Raw genomic sequence first — 22655 nt, 5'->3', positions numbered from 1 at the left:
AAGTAGGGCAATAAGTATCTGTCTGAAGATCAACAACTGCTGGTGGCAAAGATCAAAACCCACCCAAAAGTTACCTTCAACAAGAACAAACCCTGAATACATTCAAAACTTATCAAGCATCTGAGCAACTCAGCTCTCATCACACTCTTCCATTCTCAGAGAACAATGAGACTCCTGGAGAATACTTCAAAATGCTTCTCTGTTACCAGCTCTCACAGCAAGTTCAACAAATGACTGACATGAAAGAGAAGCACAAGGCTACTCTTACTCACAAGGGCCCTGCTCAGTGTTCTTCCAGCAGCTCACCTGCCAGTGCCCCGGAGCAAAGCTCCAGGAGAACAGCAAACCTTTACAGCCACACACTGAACAGCTCAGCAGCACACACAGCACAGCTAGGAAATGCCCAGGTCAGTCAGCCTGCACGCTGCAGAACTGACAGAATGGCTCTGTTTATCCAAGCCACTTCAGATTTTTTAACCAGAAACCAAGCACTGACAGGAAATGGGAAACGTTAATGAAGTGTCAGGTGTTGTTGGGCTGATTCAGACTAAATCTGTAACTCACCCCTGAGAGGTCAGAGGAGAAACAAGCCCTGTGGATGGAGGAGAGGAAGCCTGAGGATGACCAGAATCTCAGGGTAAGTTACAGAACTGCCTCAGCTACAGAGCCAGGCCAGTCTGCAGCTACCTGTGCTAGCAGAACAAGCACCTGAATGAGTCTGGTTTGTAATAAAATGTGAGGGATTATAACACTAACCACCTGGGAAGCACTGAAGTGGCACATATTGCACTAAGCTGTAATTAGCTCTTTCCAGTTTTAAAGCACTACACAAGCATGACCTAATGAATTTTCATAAATGCTGCTGCTAGTGGCCAGAAGGCTCCTATTTTTATACCAAGGAAAATAAATCATATTGGCTATCCCATGATCACTTGAGTTTACAAAATGAGGAAGGACACTCCAGTGAACTAGACATGGAAATGCTGATTCCTAATTCCATTAAAATACAACCAAGTTCTTTTTTTTTTTTTTTTTTGCTGCTATAAAAAGATCTCATTGTTTCCTTAGGCTCACAACATCATCAGTAAAAGATCCTGGAGAAAAACAAAAAAGCAAGAGCAGCTTAACAAGCCCTCACAAACATACATATATGTTGAAGTTTCAACTTCAACATAAATTCTTGCAGAAACTTCAATTTCAAACCCTTTTCTCTGTACTTCCTACCTGCCTAAGCTACAAATGGCTTCTACACTACACATTCTTGCTTCCTTTCCTCCACAATTTACATGTAAATTTAGACATTTTTCACTCCTTACCCATCACTGCTCCATTTTCCATTTGCTCACCTCTATCTCTGTCCCAGAGTGTCCTATTGCCATGGCAAACACTTCCCCACTGCTTTTGCCTGTGCTCTCTTAGCATAAGCCATGTTTTTCAGTCCAGTGAAAAGTTAAACTCACTCAACAACCTGAAAAGAAGTTAGAGCAGATACAGCCCAATAATGCTCCTCTACCACGTCAGCCCCAGAGCTTTACACTATTTTTGTGTCACTTTTCCCTCTTTCCTACTCATCTAATCATTGCTGCTATCTTTCATCATATTTTTTAGCCACAAGCAGCTAAACTGGAAGCAGAACAGTATTTTCCTCTTTTTCCCCATTCTACAGTGATAAAAATTTTTAGTCTGGAGCCTTTACTTCAAGAGTCAGTACTTGACACGCCTGAACTGTCTGTGTCTCTCCCAACTTCCCCCTGCTCTACCTCCTGACTGGGACACGCCTGTCACTCCCTCCTTAACCATTTGTGTCCTCCTGTCACAGCACAGGAACTCTCTGAGCACTCTCCTGCAAAGCCTGGAGCAGGTACAGCAAGAATCCACACCGCTCCAGGAGCTTCCCTCTGCTCTGCTGCCCACATGGAGCTCTGGCAGAAGTTAAGCTGAAGCTTACTGGGGTAAAACTGAGACTTCATGCTTGGCCAGCACAGATCACAGTGCCTGCACTCAACACAATGACATCATTCATCTGCCTTTTTTTTTTTTTCTTTCATGTTTATAACTTGGCATAAATATGTGCAGCTGAGATTTTGAAAGGATTTAGGAAATAAAGTAATATAAGAATAAATAAAGCAGCTACCTTGCTTTCAAAAATTATTAGGACAGTACTATTAAGAGGACCTAAAAAATATTCCTGAGTTAGTTTTACCTTAAGCACAACATGATAAATATATATTTTTGCAGATAACTACACAGATTTAGGGATTTACAAAAGAAAGCAAGAGCTTTCTTTCTATAAGGTTCAGAAGAACAAATTCTTCACTACCCTCTTCACAACCCACTCAAAGTGAAACTCTGCACATGTTCCAGTTATGGAAAGAACCCACTTCCCAGGGCCTCAAGATGACAGAACAGTAATTGCTCCCTTCCCTTTGCTACACAGCCTCAAGTCACTAAACATGTTTAATCGGAGACAAAACTGGTTTATTGAACAGATTTTAAGCAGATCCCTCCAGCACAGCAACTGCACCAGTAGAAGTCACATCTGCACCAGAATCTGACTACAGAAGAGCAATTACACTTTTATGAACCCTTGAAGGTGAAACTCAAAGAGCAACAGGTCTCCTTAGGAACTTATTTACAGAGCTCAGCCCAGGGCTGGGCAGGTGATAGACCACTGCAGCACCTGCCCATTCTGCAATCTCCAGAAGACATTCCATGATCAGGGCAATACATATTTATAGAATATTTACACAACCTCTTTAAGTCAGGCTATGATTACACAACCATTCATAATAGCTCAACAGGAGACATCATGAGCTATTGTTTGGATTCACACTAACACAAAGGTTATTTTTAAGACATAAAAACACAAAGCCACTTATGTTTGAGAGACCAACAAGAACAGATTTAATCTATTTTAAGGTTCTCAACCCCCACCCCCACAAAACCCTATGCCACTGGCATACACAAGTCTATGAACCAACAATCAAATTTAACTCAGAATTTTTCATTTCTTTTTGCAGCATTTGTAGGGAATGGAGCAAAAGGAGTTCAGCTGTCACAGACAGTTCGAGCTGCTGCTCAAGAATCAAGAGGTTTCTTTTTCCTTTCCAACTCCACTACTGAATTGTGTACTCCATCTCTACCCCACTAAAATAAAATTGTGTATTCCATTATATTTCCATTCCATTTTGTTACAGTGAAGCTGAGAACTTCAATGTAACAAAAATCTCATTACATGAGTATTAACACAGACATTCAAAATTAAACAGGAAGTATACAGAGGGAATGTTTGCTAGATTGCTCAAACTGGAATAGAGAAGGGAGTGGTTTCTAAATTCTTCTCATTAACCCATGCATATCTTTTCTTTAAAAATCACACCACTATTAAGGCTGTCTTTTTTTGACAAACCATTTTTTTTTGCTTGGTTTGGTTTTTTTAAGTTGATGCACCATCTAATAAAAGGGTGGTAATAATCATATGGTAAAAATGCCGTGCAGGTACCAGCTTTGTAACAAAACTTAAAAGCCCTCAATACCTCAGCTTTCCCACATATGAAATGAGGATGATTACATCAGAATCTCTTTTATTATTATTAAAAAAAAAAGAGGGGAAGTAGCTAAATGCAGCTGTGTGCAACACCACAGAGTAACAGCCAACCACTCAAAAACGCGTACGGAAGCGTCTGGGTCGGCGTTTCACAGAGAAGCAAGGCAGGAACAAAATCACACCCGGGCACTTAAAGACAGCGAAAGGCAAATCTTACCAGCTGGAACTCCCTGCGCCTGTCGTAGGCGTGCTGGATGCCACTGTCTGCCCACAGGGCTCGGATGGCAGGCAGGTAGTCCAAAAACACCCCGGTCTCCACCATGCCCTGCACCACGGTGACCGCGCGCGTGTCGAAAGCCATCACCTTGTCGCCGTTGCTCTGGTTGGCAGGATCCCCCCAAGGGATGTGGAGCTTCTCTCTGGCATCCACGAGGACTCGCACACCTGCAAGGACAAGGAAGGGCACTGAGAGCAGTTTCTCAGCATCTCCTGTTTCACCAGCCCACGGATCTGCACAGAGGAACAATGCACCTACTCTGCACAAAGCTCAATAGGAACATCCACCCAATAGGGAACCAGGAAGTGTCCAAAAAACTGACCCAAACCACTACACTGACAGGTAATAGCAAACCCCAGATCTGCTATCTCAAGAACATCATTACCATCAACACGATTATCCCCACAGTGCAAATTCAATTCCTGAAAAAGTGTTCTTTTTAATTACTAACTTTATCCAACCTGTGCTACAAAACTCTTTCATTTGGCTTGAGAACAAAGTACACTTAAAACTTTATTTAAAAATATGCTAAAGCACCTCATTTCTTGCTTTAAGGCTCTCTAGGTTTTGTGTTCTTATCAGCTTGGTATCCAGTTATTTCAAATTATACAAAGAATCTCTATCACTGTCAGTATTTCTGTGATTGCCTTTAATATTTTCAGAGAGACTAAAACATGTACTAAAATCATTTCACTTGCTAAAAGTATGCTCCTATAGTTTAAGTGCAAAGGAATTGTATCACCTAAAGGTTTTCCTGCACTTCTGTGGCTGTTTTGGTAAATATTCTCTAGAAGAAAAAGACTATTTTAAACTTCTTTTTAAAGTCCTTCTGAAGGATATAAACCCACTGTGCTTATATTAATAAGGTAAATGCAGAGAAATGATTTCTAGTACTAAATTTACTGATGGAAAAAACAAAAAGAAAATTCCAGAAATAATAAGCAACTATAAAGGCATGGGAAGAGATATAAGGAAATTAAGATGTGGCAACAAATGACTGTTCAGTAACACACTCATTCAGTGCCAAGGTGTCTTGTCAAGGTTCACTCCCTTTCCATGGTTTTTCTCTCTGTCATAGGCAGGTATCTGTCAAAGGCAGTATCTGTCAAATCTATCTGTGACAGCATGAGAACAGCCTCCCAGACAGCTGTGCAGTTCCTACGTGTATACCTTCACAGATTACCAAGTAGCTTTGACAATAAACTTTAACCTGGTTGAGATATATGCAAACTTTAACCTGGCTGAGATACATGTGTGTGATTTCTACTGCCTTCTACTGCTATCAATAGTTTTTCCAGGCTTGATTCATCAGCAGGTTTGTAAAACAACTCTCCTTGAGAATTGCTGGATTTTCAGGGACTGAGTCTGGCAACACTTTGCTGTTTTGAGAAACCACATTAAGATTTTGTCCAACTATTACACAGTCCAAACTGAAAATCCAAGGAGCAATTTAGATAAGAGAGAAAATGAGTGAGGATGACCAATGAAGTCAGGATGACAGCAGTGAAATCAAGCGTCCACTACTCCCCTAAACCATGTGTGGAGGTTTTGGCAAAGCATCTATGAGAGAGGCGCTGCCTGCGGGTTGCAGTTAATTGATGTGTCAGCCGAGTTTCCAACACAACGGCAGCGATTCTTCCACTGCAGCGAAATGCTGAAAGCACAGGGCTGGGCTCCTCCTCACGCACTTCCAGGTGCATCTTCCCCCCATCCATTACCGCTCATTACTGCACTCGCATTACCAGGAAATCACAGAATCAGGGAATCAATTAGATTGGAAAAGACCTCTGAGATCATTCAGTCCAACCTATGACAGAACACCACCTTGTCATCCGGACTTGCCATTAAGTGCCACGTCCATTCTTAAACACCTCCAGCGACAGTGACTCCACCACCACCCTGGGCAGCCCATTCCCGTGTCTGAAGTGAAGAAATTCTTCCTAATGTTCAGCATAAAGCCCCTCTGGTGCAGCTTAACACTGTCCCCTCATGCTATCCCTGGTTCCCTGGGAGCAGAGCCCGACCCCACCTGGCTACAACGTCCTTTCAATGGTTGTAGAGAGCGATAAGATCACCCCTGAGCGTCCTGTTCTTCAGGCTGAGCCCCCCCAGCTCCCTCAGCCGCCCCTTGTGCTCCAGCCCCTTCCCCAGCTCTGCTGCCCTTCTCTGGCCTCGCTCCAGCGCAGCACCCAAAGGCAGAGCCCGGCACCTCCCGGGCTCAAACCGCTGCTCCCGGGGCCGGGCGCCGGAGCCGCCCCGCGGGCCGCACCCGGGCGGCGCGGTGACAACCCCGCGGGCGCCGAGGGGCTGCGCGCCGGCCCCGGGGGAAGGATGAGGCGCCGGGACAGCGCGGGAGGAGGCGGCGGCGGCCCCGCGGCTCCCCCGGCCCGCGGGACCCGCCCGAGCCGCCTCTCCCCGCCCCGGCCCGGCCGGGCCCGGCGCTCGCAGGGCGGCCCGTGCCCGCCGCCCTCACCCACCCTTGATCACATTGCTGTAGATGGTGGCGCGGAACTCCTCGCGGGCCGCGCGGTCCCAGTCCTGCCCGTGGATGATCCGCATCTGCTTGAGGAAGGTGGACTTGCCGCTCTCGCCCGCGCCCAGCAGCAGGATCTTGACGAGGCGCTTCACGTAGGTCTTCTCGCGGTTGAGGCACTTGTCGATCTCCTTGGACTTGCGCTGCTGCTCGGCCTCGCCGCTGGTGAGGAGGCAGCCGGGGAAGCAGCCGGACAGCGCGGAGCGGGACGGCAGGAAATCCGCCATCTTAGCGAGCGCTGCCAGCGAGGGGAGCGCCCGCCCGCCGCCCAGCGCCGCGCGCGTCCCGCACCGCGCCTGCGCGCCCCGCCACGCCCGGCGCGTGACGAGCGCGTTCCCCGCCCACAGCGCGGGCTCCGCCCCTTCCCCGACCCCTCACAGGAAATGGCGGGAGCGGAGGGCGGCGGGTCAGCGACCGGGAGTCCCGGGAGCCTCCAGCCAGCCCCCCCGGCCCTGCACAGCACACCCCGACCGTCCCCCAGGTGCCTCACAGCCTTGTCCGAACGCTCTTTGGTCTCTGGCAGGCAGGGTGCTTTTTAATCAGACTGGCAATTTACTTGTGGTATTCTGCCTTTTCCTCAAGAAATCCCCTGAGTCGCTTTAAACTTGAGCTTGAAATTGCGATTTTTCAGCACCGTTCCTGGAGGAGATCCAGGCTGTACCTTTCTGGAGTATTTCTGAATCGTTACCTCCTGGCTGCTCACGAGGAAACACAGTAAAAGAACATTCAGGAAGATGGTGCTGCTGTGTAATGGAGTTAAAGGTTTATAAATGCACATGATCATAATTTTGAAGTGCTTTGTAATGGGAAATAAAGTTAAGGTGGAGAATGACTTCATGGAGTCATAAAGGTTTGGAAGAGACCTTTAAGACCAAGTCCAACCATTCACCCACACCAGGTCCAGATGTTTCTCGAACACCTTCAGGGATGGTGATTCCACCACCTTCCTGGGCAGCCCCTTCCAACGCCAGACCACCCAAATAGTAATTTTATTCTTTTTCCTAATCTAATCTGAATCTCCCATGTCTCATCTTGAGGCCACGTCCACCAGCCCTCTCACTGCAGACAGGCAGAAGAGACTAAATCACAGAAACAGAATCAATTAGGATGGAAAAGATCTCTTCAGAGATCATCCAGCCCAATCTGTGACTAATTATCTCTTTGTCAACTGGACCATGGCACCAATTGCCATATCCAGTCTTTCCTTGAGCACCTCCAGGGTGTCTCCACCACATCTCTGGGCAGTCCATTCCAATGTCTAATTACCCTTTCTAGGAAGAAATTTTCCATAATATCCAACCCCACCCTCCCCTGGAGCAGCTTCAGGTTGTTCCCTCATGTCCTATCCCTTGTTCTCTGGAGCAGAGCCTGACCCCCAGCTGGCTGCACCCTCCTCTCAGGGGTTATAGAGTGAGAAGGTCCCCCGAACCTTCTTTTCTCCAGGCTGAGCCCCCAGAGTTCCCTCAGCAGCTCCTGGTGCTCCAGCCCCTTCATTTCTCCATTTCTTTCATGCTCCAGCCCTTCAATCTTCTTCCTGAACTGAGGGGCCCAGAACTGGACACAGGAACTGACACAGCCACTCCTATTCCTGTCCCTGTCCCTGGTTTCTCATGGGTATGTTTAGGAGAGAAGACTGAGAGGAGATCTCATTAATGCATATCAATATCTCCAAGGTGAGTGCTAAGACCATGGTCCCAGACCCTTCAGTGGTACCCAGTGACAGGATGAGGAGCAATGGCCATAAACTAAAACACGAGAAGTTCCACCTCAACATGAGGAAGGACTTCTTTCCATGGAGGGGGCAGATCCTTGGAACAGCTGCCCAGGGAGATTCCAAATGCACCTGGACCTGTTCCTGGATGACCCTGCTCAGGCAGGGGAGTCGGGCTGGATGATTTTAGGAGGTCCCTTCCAATTTTAACAAATCTGGATTCCATGGAAACGAGCCCCAGGCTCAGCCGACCCCGTGGCTGCAGGGAAGCTGCCGGGCAGGCGGCCCGGGGAGGTCAGCCCTGGGTCAGGGGGGCAGGATGGTGCTTGCCAGCTAAGCAGGTTTTGTTCTCGCTGCAGAAAGAGAGTCGTTTTGTTAAAACACTTGGAAAATCGGCACGTCCTTCCTCTCTGCCTGGCTGAGAAGAGCTGCCCGGTGCTGCAGCCCTGCAGCCTGGGGCCGACCTGTCCCGAGGCACAGCGAGCAAAAGAGAGTGGGACTCTATCTGACACTGAGTTAAAGGAGCAAAGACTTATTTTCAATGGTAACTCTGCATGTGAGGGGTAGAACAACTCATGGGCTGAGGGACCTGCAAGGACTGAAAACCCTAAGGACTGAAAATCCCACACTTCATTCAGCCCAGCCCTAAGCACAGCTGTTCTTTTAGTCATTTATTTAATAAATTAACTTTAACTACCATCAGTTACACCACCCTAGTGCAAAGATTGCATTAAACATTGTCTCTCCTTACATCTCCTGCTCTTTGATATCTAGTGAGTTATCACCTCAATTTTTTTCTGCTTTTTTCCCCAACATTAACCATAACTTAGCAAGGAAGAAATAAATGTGAAAATTGTGAACTGAGTTTAGAACAAGGAAATGTCACTTGGCATCAACTGGAAGGACCTTCAAAATCTGAAATGGGTATCAGTGTTCTGAAATGGGCATCTGTGTTCTCACCTTAGGTTGGTCCCACACAGAGATAAACTGCATGGGAATTATTTCACAGGGCCTTACCAGAAAAAAAACCAAAACCATTTCTCATCGGAGAACAGGATGTGGTATAAAATTAATACAAGGAGCACGTCCTGGTGCTCTTGGTACAGATGTGGAAGCCAGTCATTCCTGAGCTCTGGTCTCAGTTTTAAAATGAAGTTTTAAGATATTTGACTCAACCCTCATCTCACCTCCCTAGCTGCAGAGAACTCCTGAGTTTGGGTCAGTTAAGTGCTGGGGAGTCCTTGACCTCCCTGTGTCTCTCCCTTTCCCTGGGGAGCTCTCCAAAGCTCATTCCCATGTACTGGCCCAGCAGCCTGGCTCGCTCTCAGCGTGCTGCCCGGTGCAGGGGCCGTTCCTGCCCTGTGCAGGGGCCGTTCCTGCCCTGTGCAGGGGCCGTTCCTGCCCTGAGCAGGGGCCGTTCCTGCCCGGTGCAGGGGCCGTTCCTGCCCGGTGCAGGGGCCGTTCCTGCCCTGTGCAGGGGCCGTTCCTGCCCTGAGCAGGGGCCGTTCCTGCCCGGTGCAGGGGCCGTTCCTGCCCTGTGCAGGGGCTGTTCCTGCCCTGTGCAGGGGCTGTTCCTGCCCTGAGCAGGGGCTGTTCCTGCCCTGCATAGGGGCTGTTCCTGCCCTGTGCAGGGGCCGTTCCTGCCCTGTGCAGGGGCTGTTCCTGCCCTGTGCAGGGGCCGTTCCTGCCCGGTGCAGGGGCCGTTCCTGCCCTGTGCAGGGGCTGTTCCTGCCCTGTGGAGGGGCCGTTCCTGCCCTGCGGAGGGGCCGTTCCTGCCCTGTGGAGGGGCCGTTCCTGCCCTGTGCAGGGGCTGTTCCTGCCCGGTGCAGGGGCTGTTCCTGCCCTGTGCAGGGGCTGTTCCTGCCCTGCATAGGGGCTGTTCCTGCCCTGCATAGGGGCTGTTCCTGCCCTGTGCAGGGGCCGTTCCTGCCCTGTGCAGGGGCTGTTCCTGCCCTGTGCAGGGGCCGTTCCTGCCCGGTGCAGGGGCTGTTCCTGCCCTGTGCAGGGGCCGTTCCTGCCCGGTGCAGGGGCCGTTCCTGCCCGGTGCAGGGGCCGTTCCTGCCCTGTGCAGGGGCTGTTCCTGCCCTGTGCAGGGGCCGTTCCTGCCCTGTGGAGGGGCTGTTCCTGCCCTGCAGAGGGGCTGTTCCTCCCCTGTGCAGGGGCTGTTCCTGCCCTGTGGAGGGGCTGTTCCTGCCCTGTGGAGGGGCTGTTCCAGCCCTGCGTGTCGATGTTCCCTGGAGAGGGCTCAGCACCACCCAGCTCAGCTGTGAGGCCAGCTGCATCCTCCCACCCCACAGCCAGGCTTCATCTCTAAGGCAGGGTGCGTAAGGTCCTTCTCAGCTTGGCTTTTTTCCTTCCTCTTTGCCACTGCTTTCCTTAGCTTTCCTGGAAAGCCCAGGAATGGCAGGAAACAAATGCTGCCCGTTTGTACTCAGCTCTTCCCATGAGGCTGCTAAGGAAACTTGTCATTTTGAGTGCTTGTGCCCCACCAGACAGGACAATGGACTCTGGAGATATTCCTTTAACCATTGCCTTGCTGGCAGAACTGAGCTTAAGTCACGCCTCTCTCTATATCACAGTTCACACAATTTTTTTTTTTTTTTTTTTTTTTTTTTTTTTTTTGGCAAACTGCTTTGAAATCTTTCTGGAAGGAACTGCGTGCTAAAACCGAGCCCCCACTTGCTTCACTTACGTTACCCCTTCCTTCCCCTCAGGGCGTCCCCAGCTTCCTCACATAGAAAGGTGGCTTACTCACCACATGCCTTTTGCGTTGGATGATTCAACTTTCTGATGTGTGAAAAAGGGGCAACCACGTAGGAAATGTGACCTTTTAAAGACAAGGGGGGATTCCCTCGGCAGTGCTTTCCACAAGAGAAACTCTGGACAATTGAGAGCAGATCTGTTGAGAGCAATCACAGCTTGTGGGGCTGTGCGAGGAGACCAGAGGGATCAAATCCAACTTTCAGCAGACTTTTCCCCAGCCTGGACACGCTCTGTGTGAGAGGCTGGCGGGGATCTGTGGGCTCTGGAGAACCCATGGACACTCAGCGCTGCCCTGTGATGTGATGTGATGTGATGATGTGATGATGTGGTGTGATGATGTGATGACCACGAGTGTATTTCCACTATAGCATCATTCACCCTCTGTGTGGGGTAGAACACCCATGGAAACTTGCAGCTACATAAATACCACTGCATTTACCATACAAAACAGGAGGGTAAGGCGACTCCCCAGGGAATGTCTTTCTGCATTATCTGGGGGTCAGAAAGGCCAGGGGGGAATGTGGGGAGTCAGAAATCTGGAGGGAACATGCATGGCTGTTGCTGGTGCTCTCCACCACTCTTCCTGCTGTTCAAGTCCTTGTTTTCTTGACCAACAAATTCACTGGCCTAAGTAAAGGATCACAGCCAGCCAGGCTGTGTCAAGGACTGGAGAATTCTTTGCTTTCCACAAGTGTGGGTTTCGTGATTAGAGGCCCAGGAGTGTCTGCCCTAGACAAGCCTCTATAATCTGATTTAAATGCCTCGTGCTTCATGTGGCAGATCTGCCCAAGAGCATTAACTGCTGGGGTGGTTCACCTGGGCACAGGTGAAATCTCAGTTCATGTATGTTTGGTGCTGTGGGTCACTCACAGATGTTAATAAAGCTGAATTTACCTTGGACATCTTGTGGAAATTACACAAAGTAGCTTTATAAGAAAGGAATATCCATAAACTTCATCATAGCTTGTCAGAGAAGACTAGAAATAGAAAAAAACCCACACCTGACCTGTGAGGGGGTGTTTGGGGGATCGGAAGGATTTAAAATTGTCAGAATCTTTAGAGCTCAGCGAGGCTGAAGAGCTCACACTGAGGTGTGAGCTTCTCAAGGCTATTTTTCCTGGATCTCCTGCAAGACCATTTTATGTTTGAACTCACTTGAAGACCCGGATTTCAAATGTGTCTCTTATATTCCTCAGTGGAACTGGTAAAGTCAGCATTTTGGAATGAAATGACCATTTTTATTCCTTTAAGTTTGTGGGACATGGGAAGTTGTTGGTAGTTGATCCTTTACTTAGGCCAGTGTTAGCACCACACCTGGAGTATTTCTAAGTCCTTTTACCACCACTTGTGTAACAGACCAAGTTTGGTTTTAAACTGCAAATGGTTCAGAGGAGTCATTGTAGACTATGACAAATTTTCCTACTTTGCCTATCAAACCAAGAAAGTGAGCTGCATCTTTTTATGTGCTCCTTACTCTGATATTATCTCCCAAAGAATTCCTTGCATGTACTCCTGCCACTGTCTGTCTCTCTAAGAGATGGAAGCACTCTAGTTCACTAGCATCATCAAAATGCCTGCATGCCTTTGCTGTCCTTTCTCTTGCTTCCTAACCCCCCTCTGAGCTCCCTTTCTCCTCCCTTTTGCCTCCAGGACCATCTGTGCTACTGAGTTTGTCACCCTTGGCCTTTCAGAGGGGCACCAGGATCTGAGCTTGGTTTGGCAGAACAAAACAGCACTTCAGATCCTGAATTATGAGACACTGCAAACATGAGGAACTCCTCTCCTGCTTCTTTTGGCCGTCAGCTGATGCCTTGGAGCATGGGGCAGGATAACTTGGGTACCAGTGTGGAATGACAGGTTGCTCATCATCTGCATGGAGCAGAGTGTCTGATCAGCAGCTGCTGTGACTTACAGGGGAATTCCACATGGGAAGGGCTGAGCAGACACAGGGGAAAGGCTTTCCAAAGCACTGGCTTGTCTGGGTGCTATGAAAGAACAGAGCTAAAGATAAAACACTTCCACAGGGCAGCAAAGAGATTGGGAAAGCAGCCTGTGCCTTCAGGGCATTACTGTTCATGGGAAAAGCTCTGCTCCAGCTCAGAGCCAGCCTGCTCCTCTCAAGTGTGAGAACCACAGATCCTAAATCCAGAGCAGTCACAAACACCCTGGTGGGGAAGGCATTGCCCTGAGAAACAGCTGGACATGTGTGGGGTATGAGTGCTCCCCGTGTGACATGGCAACATGGATGTGAAGTGTGTGAGGCACACATGGCTGGGGGCACAAATGTGCCTGTGCAGTCTGTTCCTGTACATGCACATATGGCTGGGGGTACAAATCACAGAATCACAGAATCACAGAATCAATAATGAGCTTGGAAGAGGCCTCTAAGTTCATCGAGTCCAACCTATGCCCTAACACCTCAACCAGACCATAGCACCAAGTGCCATGTCCTTTTTTAAACACATCCACAGATGGTGATTCTACCACCTCCCTGGGAAAAGCATTCCAGTACTTTATTATTCTTTTAGTGAAAAACTTTTTCCTAATATCCAACCTATCCCTTCCCTAGCTTGAGACTGTGTCCTCTGGTTCTGCCAGTTGCTGCCTGGTGGAAGAGACCGACCCCCACCTGTCTGCAGCCCCCCTTCAGGTAGTTGTAGAGAGCAATAAAGTCACCTCTAAGCCTCCTCTTCTCCAGGCTAAACAACCCCAGCTCCTCCAAACGTTCCTCATAGGGCTTGTGTTCCAAGCCCCTCACCAGCCTTGTTGCCCCACTCTGGATGTGCTCAAGTATCTCAACATCCTTCCTGTGTCTGTGCAATCTGTTCCTGTACAGCCACACATGGCTGGGGGTACAAATGTGCCTGTGCAATCTGTTCCTGTACATACACACATTTCTGGGGGTCCAAATGTGCCTGTGCAATCTGTTCCTGTACATACACACATGGCTGGGGGTCCAAACGTGCCTGTGCAATCTGTTCCTGTACATACACACATGGCTGGGGGTCCAAACGTGCCTGTGCAATCTGTTCCTGTACATACACACATGGCTGGGGGTCCAAACGTGCCTGTGCAATCTGTTCCTGTACATACACACATGGCTGGGGGTACAAACGTGCCTGTGCAATCTGTTCCTGTGTGTCCTGGGCACGCAGGGAGAATGCCAACAGTGTTGGGTGGGATCAGCTCATGGAGAGAGAGGTGTGAGTGCCCGCTCAGGATGTGTACAGGTGGCACTCTGGGCACACACAGGTGTGAGCACACATTCCTGTGTGGGTGTTCTCTGGGGTGTGCAGGAGGTACTCACATAAAGAATAGTGCCTTTTGGCTGGCAAGAATTCCTGGGAAGGCATCATCTGAGCCCTGGCACAATCAGGTTCTGTGTGAGTGAGGACTCAGCCTCTCCTCCTGCCCAGCTGTGCTGGCAGCTGAGCTGAGGACAGCAGAGGAAACTCTGACACTTTCTGGAGGAACCAGGCAAAAACTTGCTGCAGCTCTTGGTTTCCAGTGCTGCCCGTTGGGTACTGTTCCCCCCCACCCCATGGTATGAAACAGTTCCACTGTGAGGAAGAGGTCTATCCACATAGTCTTCCTCTGGTCACTCTTCCTCACAATTTCCCCGTGTGAAGAAGCCACCAACTCCTCAAACCGCTCATCTGGCTCCTACATCCACAGCTGAGCTGTCTGAGGCTGGTGGCATTCAAGGGGCATGTGCCCAAAGCACTGCTCAGCCCTCACGCACACACGACTCTCAGCCACAGCTCCTTGGCCTTAGCTTCTTTAACATGACTGCACAGATTCCAGAATGATCTTATGCCTTTATTTTCTCCATCACTTCAGCACATGCTGCCCCCACAAGCCTGACCCCTGGAGCCAGCTGGGGTCTACAGGGCTCTGCAACAGGTCATGACCCGAAACTCTGGGGGATGGGGCTGTCATTCCTTGGACTCTCCACGCCCTGGGGAGCTGTGGCCCAGCAGGATGCTGTGACCATGCATCACCCCTGCCCCGGGCACCACATCACCCTTCATGGACATCAGCCTCCATCCCTTTCTGTGCCTGCTCCAAACCCAGACCCGAGAACCTGGCTGTCCCATTCCATTCCATTCCATTCCATTCCATTCCATTCCATTCCATTCCATTCCATTCCATTCCATTCCGTCCTGTCCCGTCCCGTCCCGTCCTGTTCTGTTCCATCCCATCCCATCCCATTCCGTTCCATTCCATTTCATCCCACCCCACCCCGTCTGGTCCCATCCCGTCCCATTCCGTCCCATCCCATCCCATTCTGTCCTGTCCCATTCTGTTCCGTCCCGTCCCGTCCCATTCCATTCCATTCCATTCCATTCCATTCCATTCCATTCCATTCCATTCCATCCCATTCCATTCCATTCCATTCCATTCCATCCCGTCCCATCCCATCCCATTCTGTCCTGTCCCATTCTGTTCCGTCCCGTCCCGTTCCATTCCATTCCATTCCATTCCATTCCATTCCATTCCATTCCATTCCATTCCATTCCATCCCATTAGCATTCCATTCCATTCCATTCCATTCCATTCCATTCCATTCCATTCCATCCAAGCCCCTCCGCGCGCTCCCACGAGCGCCCCCAAGCGGCCGCCCCTGCCTTCATGCAAATGAGCGCGGGGCGGCGGGTGCTGATTGGCTGCGGCGCGCGGCGGTGGCGCCGCCCCCGGCGGGTGGCGGTGTCCGCAGCCAGGTGCGCCGGGCCAGGGCCGCTCCGCGCCGCGCTCCGCTCCGCGCCGCCACCGCCACCGCCACCGCCACCGCCACCGCCACCGCCACCGCCAGCATGACCGTCACACGGCTCGACCAGGGACAGCGCTACCGCCCGCGCATGGCCTTCCTCAAAAAGGTGAGGGCTCAGCGGCGCCGGGGCCGCTCCGGGCGGGGCGATGCGATGCCCAGGGCAGCGCTGGCGGTGCTTGGGGTGATGGCCGGTCACAGCATCTTGCTCGGCCACCGCTCCCCGGGCACCTCTGAGCGGGTGGGGGCCGAGGGTGGACAGCCCCTCCCCGGGAATTTGGAGCTGTGACCTGTTGCAGAGCGCCCTGGATCCCAGCTGGCTCGGGGGGCAGCCTGGAGGGGCAGCGTGTGCTGAAGTGATGGAGAAAATAGGACTGTAATGTTATTTATCTTTTGTAGCTTATCTCAGCTGATTGGTTGCCCTGACACGTTTTCTCCCTTTTCCATTATTTTTTTTTCAAAGTCCCTCAAAGCCGCGTCCATTCTTAGGGCAAAGCCCATCATCTGCAGTGCCAGGCCACTCAGTGTAGCTCTGCTCCAGTCGGTCCAGTGTGTGTTCCCAGTGCTTTCAGCTGATGTCCACATTCAGAGGGTGTATTACAGCCTGCTCTGCCTCCTTCCAGTTTCTCAGACATGAGTGTATTTGTGGCCAGAAGCAGTTGAAGGAGTGGGATGGTGCATGCCCACGTTTTTTGGGTGTAATGTGTAATTTTGTGCAGCATTTGGTGGGCTTTTCCTGTAGCATTCATTTAAAGCGTGGCCAGTTGTAGTGTAGCTGGTACTGCAGATTTTAAAAAGCAGTGTGTTAAGCTAGCTTTTCTCCCACCCACCTCTCCTGAGTGTGGCTTATCCTGTTGGATGGAATTAACTGAATTTCCAGTGACAAGTACAGCCAGCAAGTTGCTGTTTGAATTGTAGTTAGCTTTCCTCAACGCCCACAACCTAAGGAGGATTCCAGGGGTAAAGGGAGGGGAATTTGGGGATATTCAATGCTGAGGGCCTGGCAGTACTTACTACACCAGAGGAAGTAAAGAGGGTATTTTCTGTGGTGCTATGTCTTGCAGGGTAAATTTGGCTGGGGAGCCCTGCCAAGGGAAATACTCCAGGCCAGATTCTGTACTGAGTAATACTCGGTGGAGTTGTGTGCGGGGGTGCAGAGGAGGAGAAGCTGTGCTTTGAGAAAACAACTGCCTGCAGCTGTGCTTCAGCTGCTCCGTGGGAGTGCAGCAGGCTCTGCACAGCACTCCCCGTTCCTCAGGTGGGAAGATCAGTCAAAACACAGCGAATGCTGCCACAGAGTGTGCAGCACTCACACTGAGAGCAGCCGGGGGGGCTGAGCACTTCCAGTGCTTTGCAAGTCCAGGACCTGTAGCAGCAGGAAGGGAAGCTCCTGGTGGTCAGTGAAAGCCCTTGGCTCTCAGCTCCACCTTCATTCCTGCTCTGTTTTTTCCACACCTTGGAGCCTTGGCTGCTCCATGGCAGTGTGGTCTGTGTGCAGACAGCCACATCCTCAGAGCTCCTGGGAGCACCAGGCACCTTTACTGGTGCCCGTGGCAGGAGCTGAGGATGCTCAGCATGCACCCACGGGCACCTTACGGGCTTAGGCCCATGAGGAGCTAAAATCCTCGAAAGAAGCTTTGTTAATTGCTTAAGCCTGTGCTCACGCTCTGCCCCCAGCTGACACAGGCTGTGCCTGGGCTGCTGCAGCTGCAGGGAGGGATTCCTGCCATGCTGCCAGCCCCTGGGCCTTGTGTGCATTCACAGCTGCCAGCACCCCCTGTGCTGCCTCTGCAGCAGGAAGATGGTGACCACAGCAGAATCCTGCCATGGGACGTGGGGAGAGCACAGGGGGTTGCTGCAGGGGTGGTGGGCAGTGCCCTGCTCTAGCTGTGAGGCTGCTCTGAATGACTCAGGCTGGATGTGCAGCTTGGTGGCCGAGCTCTGAGGGGATCAGAGGGCCCTGTAACACCTGCTCATCATTCTAGCACTTAGGTTGTTTTATTCTATTTTTCCTCCCCTTCTAAACCATCTTGGCTGGAAGAAGAATGACCCAAAAGTCTGTTGGGATAGCAAGCAAGCCTCTGAAATGGATTTTGGCTGGATGCTGTGAGAGCTTGAATGAACCCAAGCTCTTGGTGCCTGTGCCTGCTCCAGCAGCCAGGTCTGGCTCTGCTGGCCATCAGCTGGCAGAGCTGGGCTGTGCTCTCAGGGGCTCCTGGGCTGGGTATTTTTCCTTGCTGAGCTACACGAGCTGCACAGTGACTCACACCTTGTGGGTAGGGCTGATGGATGCCTTCTTCCCTGCCTCCTCCTTCTTCCCTGCCTCCTCCTCACTCTGGTCCCTGGTGGCTTCTCCCAAGCTGTGCAGCAGCCAGGGAGGGGCTGTTCCAGGGTCTGCAGCATGACTGGGGGCTTTTCCAGCCTGGCTTTGCTTCTCCAGGCTTAGACTTTGCAGCAGCTGCTGGGTCTCACCTTCCTGGGCATTTCCAGAAGCGTGTGAGCAGCTGAATTGTGTTTTTGCTGGAATCCAGCAGACTCCTGCTCTCTGAGGCCCTGGGTATGGCTGAAACTGAGCCTTAGGCCAAGTTCAGCCTCATCTCATCCTCCCTTTCCTTGTTCCAGGCTGGGAAATGCCAGTACCACATCTTTCTTTGGAAAAAAATCCCCTCCAGACTGGGAAGAGCCAGCTACAGCCCTGCCCTCCCCACTCACAGATTTGTTTCCTTTAGCTGAGGCTAAAGCCACTTCCCCTCAGCTTTAATTAAGAAAAAGCAGGAAGTTTTAGCTGGTTAACAATGGATTTTTTAAATTTCTTCTTTTTTCTGGTCATCCATCAATGTGCAAAGCAAGGTTGGTAGTTGTAGACCTAGAAAACAATTGAATGAGCCTTCAGAGGCCAGAGTGGGGATAAGGACTGTGATGTTACCTTGGAAATCAGAGCAGGTAGGGCTGATCCCTGCAAACAGCAGCAGGCAGTGAGGGGAACCAGAACCAGGCAAATAGGATGGGGAAAGCAGCAGATGTTTCATTATAGCACCAGGACTGTGCACTCAGCTGGGAACTGGAAATTCCTGCTGGGAAAATTGGTATTTCTTATGTCTGAAGCAAAGCTGCCTCTGTCTGGAATGATGCTGAGAAGGGCTGAGCTCCTCACCTTGGCAGTGCTCTGCTGTTGCATTTCTGAGTCTCAGCACCTGGAGTTAGTTTTTCCTGCATTGTGGGTGCCCAAGGGGTAACAGGGATGGGACCTGCACCCAGGGTAACTCAGCCAAGCAATCCATCACTGCCCCACTGCTCCATGCTGCTGCAAAGCATCCGTCCTCCTCCTCCAGAACCATGGGCACCCCATCAGTTGGTGGCCATTGGCCTCTCTGTCTTGGTTTCAAAAGCCAGGTGTGTGCTAAGGAAGGCAGGAGCCTCCCCTGAAATGGAAAATGTAAACCCCCCCTCTTTTTTTGAATTGCTATAAATTTTAAATTAAGGGGCTCTCAGGAAAAAAAATATGGGAGCAGGAATAACAGTTCTTTAAAAGGGAAGAAAATAAAAGGATAAAATGAACAATGCAGTGAACGAAACCAGCCCTGGCAGAGCCAGAGCACAGCCTGACACCCTGTGGGTCAGGGGGCTGGCAGCAGTCCCATTGGAATTGTGGCTCAGCCCTCCTGCAGGGCCAGGGCTGGTTCTGCTGGAGCAGGGATCCTGGAGAAGGGTGCAGTCTGCCTCTGGAGATCCAGGGGAAGAGGCAGCTGCTGCTCCTCTGGGCAATCCAGTGGAGAAGCTGTGCTGGTGTTCCAGAATCTCCAGATTATATCCGGGTAGGAATGCTTGGCTCCTCCCCCTGGGCTCACATCTCCCAGTGGAATGCTGCAGTCCTTATCAGCCATGCAGGGACATTCAGTAACCTGTTATCAGCAGGTGTCCCCCCAGTTGTGGAAGAGATAAGAAAAACTGCCCACTGAGCAAAGCCAGCTGCCATAGAGATGGTAAATAGAAAACAACTTGCTTGGCAGTCCAGGACACTCTCCCTGGGGCTTCCCACGGGCTCCTGAATCCAGTGATGGTTTTTCTCACTTTATGGGAGTTTGAGTTCTGCTTTGCACTCAGTGAGCTGAACCCTGTGACTTTGTGCAATCAGAGAGGGGACAGACAGTTTTCCTGTTGTCTCCTCTGTGGCTTTCAGGGTGACTTCACCTCCAGGCAGAGATCCCAGCTGATCTGAAGGGAAATCTCCAGGGGGCTCCTGCCTTGTGGTGTCTGTGTGTGTGAGATGAGCTCTCCCTGGAGCCTGGCTCCTTCAGCAGTCCTGATATTTACCTCTGTGTGCATCTCCACCCATCAACCAGTCAGGAAGTGGCTTCTGGCTCTGCAAAATTCAAACCAGACAGCTCTTTCCTGGCTGAAAGCGTGACAAAATGTACTAGAGCCCTTAGCAAAGCAAGGAAGTGTTCCTGCTGCGTGTGAAGCAGCCCTCCTGGCCTCCCTCTGGCAGCCTGGTGCTGATAGCAGCTCCTGATCCTGTAATCCACTGTTCCCTTGGGAGAAGAGACACAGACAGGCCGAGGTTTGATCAGCAAGGTGGATGGTTTGCAGCCAGAGCTAGGCAGCTCCTTGCTTTTTAATGTAGTTGTCATTTCTGCAGTGACAAGAGGGAGTGTGGCAGAGTGTGAACACCACGAGAGTTGCTGGTTAAAGGAAGGGAACGTGCTGTGCTGTGGGGGTTTCTGAGCCAATTCCCTGCTCTCAGCTGCTTGAAGATGTGTCTTGAGCCCACCTGGAGAGCAGGATGTGCTGTGCTGCCTGCCCAGAACACAGATCCTGCCTGGATCTGCCAGGTGCTCACTGCCCAGGGACAGAGGGATGAGCAGGGCTGTGTTTGCCCCCAGGATCTCTGTTCTCTGGGAAGGGACTGTGCAGGCACAGAGAGTCACTTCCCAAGGAACCTGGGTTTGCTTAGAATCCCAGTTTCCTAAAGAGTGCCCTGCCTGCCTCACCTCATCCCACACAGCTCAACTTCCTGAGGTTGAAATTGTGAGTTCTGTTAAAAGACCTAAAAAAAATTTGTCATATTCCATCACTTCTGCACCGATTTTGCTCTTTTAAAATATTTTATAAGTATTTATACAAATATTTATGTTAAATTTTACCAGGCTTCTCCATTTTAGCATTAATTTGTCAGTGCCTTTAAAAGCAGTTGAAAATCCAGTTTTACTGACAAGCCCAGAGTGTATCCTGTCACTACAGCTTAAATCCTCACAGAACTTGGCAAGACTTGGGACCAAAGTCACTGTGGTGCCTGTGAAGACAATACCCTCCATTATGTGTGTGTGTCATCAGCTCACACTGTTAAATCCTCTGCTCTCAGTTAAAAAGCTCCAGCCTCACCCAAAACAAATGTGTGGAGAGACCAAATTGGTCCTGTTGGACCAGTTTTGATTTAATAGCTCTGGAAGCAGAAGACAAAAAGAAGAACATCTTGCCCAAAGCTCTCATGGCACTCAGATAATCAGGAAGGAGGAGATAGGAGTGTGCCCCAGCTCCATCCACCTGAGCACAGATCCCAAGTGAAAAAACAGCTTTATGCTTTGGGAATGGTGCTGGTAGGAAGTCAAAGAGGAGGAAAATACCTTTGAAAATATTTCTCTTCCGAAAAAGAAATAAAGATAACTGGGAATGAGGAATAAAAGTTGTCTGGCCCTGAGTGTGAGGCTCACCCTGTGTTAAAATTGAGTCACCAGGGTCCCTGAGGAGTCCCAGGTGGGAGGTGATGTGATCCCAGAGAGCAGGATGTGCCTGCCCCATCCCTGCAGGGGCTGGGACCTGGCTGGGGGAGTGCAGCCCTGCACAGGAATGGTCAGAGAGCCCCTCACACACCTCCTTTGCACCTCCTAACAGAAGCACAGGTTTTCTTCCCTCCCCATTTTTCTTTCCAAGTGCCCAGTGAGCCAGAGAAGAACCCTTCTGGGTGTGGTGGGGTCTGGGTTGCAGAGATTTAATTTATTATTTTTTTCCTTAGCTCTCATGGAGTGGTTCCATCGTGTCCCTCCTGTGCTAGCCCTGGCTCTGTGTGTGTCCAGTGTGAGCTGCCATGGGCTGGAGGTGGGGAGGTTCAGAGAGGGCTGTGGCACACCAGTGCCCACCCTCTGGTGTGCTGGGACCCCTCCTGGCATCCATCCCTGTCAAATTTGCAGGGAATGCCTCGAGGAAGGAAGGAATCTGACTCCATCTTATCAGAAAGCTAATTAATTACTTTATTATATAAATTATAAATGATATAATATTATAAAAGTATAAATTATATAATATTATATTTCTTATTCTATATTATATTACATTATATCTAAACTGAATCTGCCAAGCACTGAACTCTGCACACAATTGCTCTGATCTCGTGGCTGTCACCCAACAGCCCCAACACACAAACCCCATCACTCTGGGCAAACAATCTCCACATTGCATTCTACTTTTGCACAAACACAGGCACAGCAAATGATAAGAATTGTTTTTCCTTTCTCTGAGGTTCAGAGAATGTGAATGTCAGAAATATCCTTGGGAAGAATTGTGCCTTGCTTTTCTCTGTGAAGAGCAATGTGGCTACAGATCCCCTCCCCTGCTTTGCAGATTGAAGCTCTCATGATGGAGATGCAGAGCCCTGACACAGGAATCAAGACACAGACACAGACAGTGACAGTCACCAGCATCCCCCACGCTGTGACAGGTAAGAGCTGCCCTGGGGGAAGGGACTGGGCCCAGTTCAGCACAGAAAATCTGCCTGTGGCCCCCCTGGCCAGGGCTGCCAGTGCCTGGCTGTGTGCTGGAGCTCTGTTCCCAGGAAATATCAGCTGCTCATCATTTGAAATGTACCTGCTGCCTTGATCTCCTTCTCACTCCTGTCTCATTTCATTCCTGCTCTTTGAATCAGACAAAAGTTGATCCCCAGGCACTTCCAGCTGTCTCCTGGGGGTTAACTCAAGTGACCTTGCCTTAGCACAGAGGTGAGGACATACTGCAGCCTCCAGACCTCTCATGCTCCCACTCAGGCTGGATCCCAAATAAAGA

The 22655-nt window shown here is 50.4% G+C and overlaps 2 protein-coding genes across 9 annotated transcripts in view; one reads left to right on the top strand and one right to left on the bottom strand.

Annotated features, from left to right (window-relative positions):
- GNA13 (G protein subunit alpha 13) overlaps positions 1-6644 on the bottom strand; it is a 31817-nt gene extending 25173 nt beyond the window's left edge. Inside the window, exons 1-2 of the mRNA XM_059864651.1 lie at positions 6302-6644; positions 3765-3991 (exon numbers count right to left, since the gene is read on the bottom strand). Coding sequence (XP_059720634.1) covers positions 3765-3991; positions 6302-6584 — 510 coding nt within the window. The 5' untranslated portion in view covers positions 6585-6644. The remainder of the gene's footprint in view (positions 1-3764; positions 3992-6301) is intronic.
- An 8894-nt stretch (positions 6645-15538) lies between these two features.
- Positions 15539-22655, top strand: part of RGS9 (regulator of G protein signaling 9) — a 34115-nt gene continuing 26998 nt past the window's right edge. For 4 of the 8 annotated variants that reach the window (XR_009488963.1, XR_009488964.1, XM_059864680.1 and 1 more), the window contains exons 1-2: positions 15539-15708; positions 22218-22314. Coding sequence is in view for 2 of the 8 variants with exons in the window: in XM_059864680.1 (XP_059720663.1) it covers positions 15646-15708; positions 22218-22314 (160 nt within the window). In the remaining 6 variants the exon portion in view is untranslated. The remainder of the gene's footprint in view (positions 15709-22217; positions 22315-22655) is intronic. The other 4 variants (XR_009488960.1, XR_009488962.1, XR_009488961.1 and 1 more) reach the window with 1 other exon arrangement.

Source organism: Haemorhous mexicanus, chromosome 20 (genome assembly GCF_027477595.1).
Source record: "Haemorhous mexicanus isolate bHaeMex1 chromosome 20, bHaeMex1.pri, whole genome shotgun sequence".
NCBI lineage: Eukaryota > Metazoa > Chordata > Aves > Passeriformes > Fringillidae > Haemorhous > Haemorhous mexicanus.
This window is presented reverse-complemented; position numbering and strand designations above follow the sequence as displayed.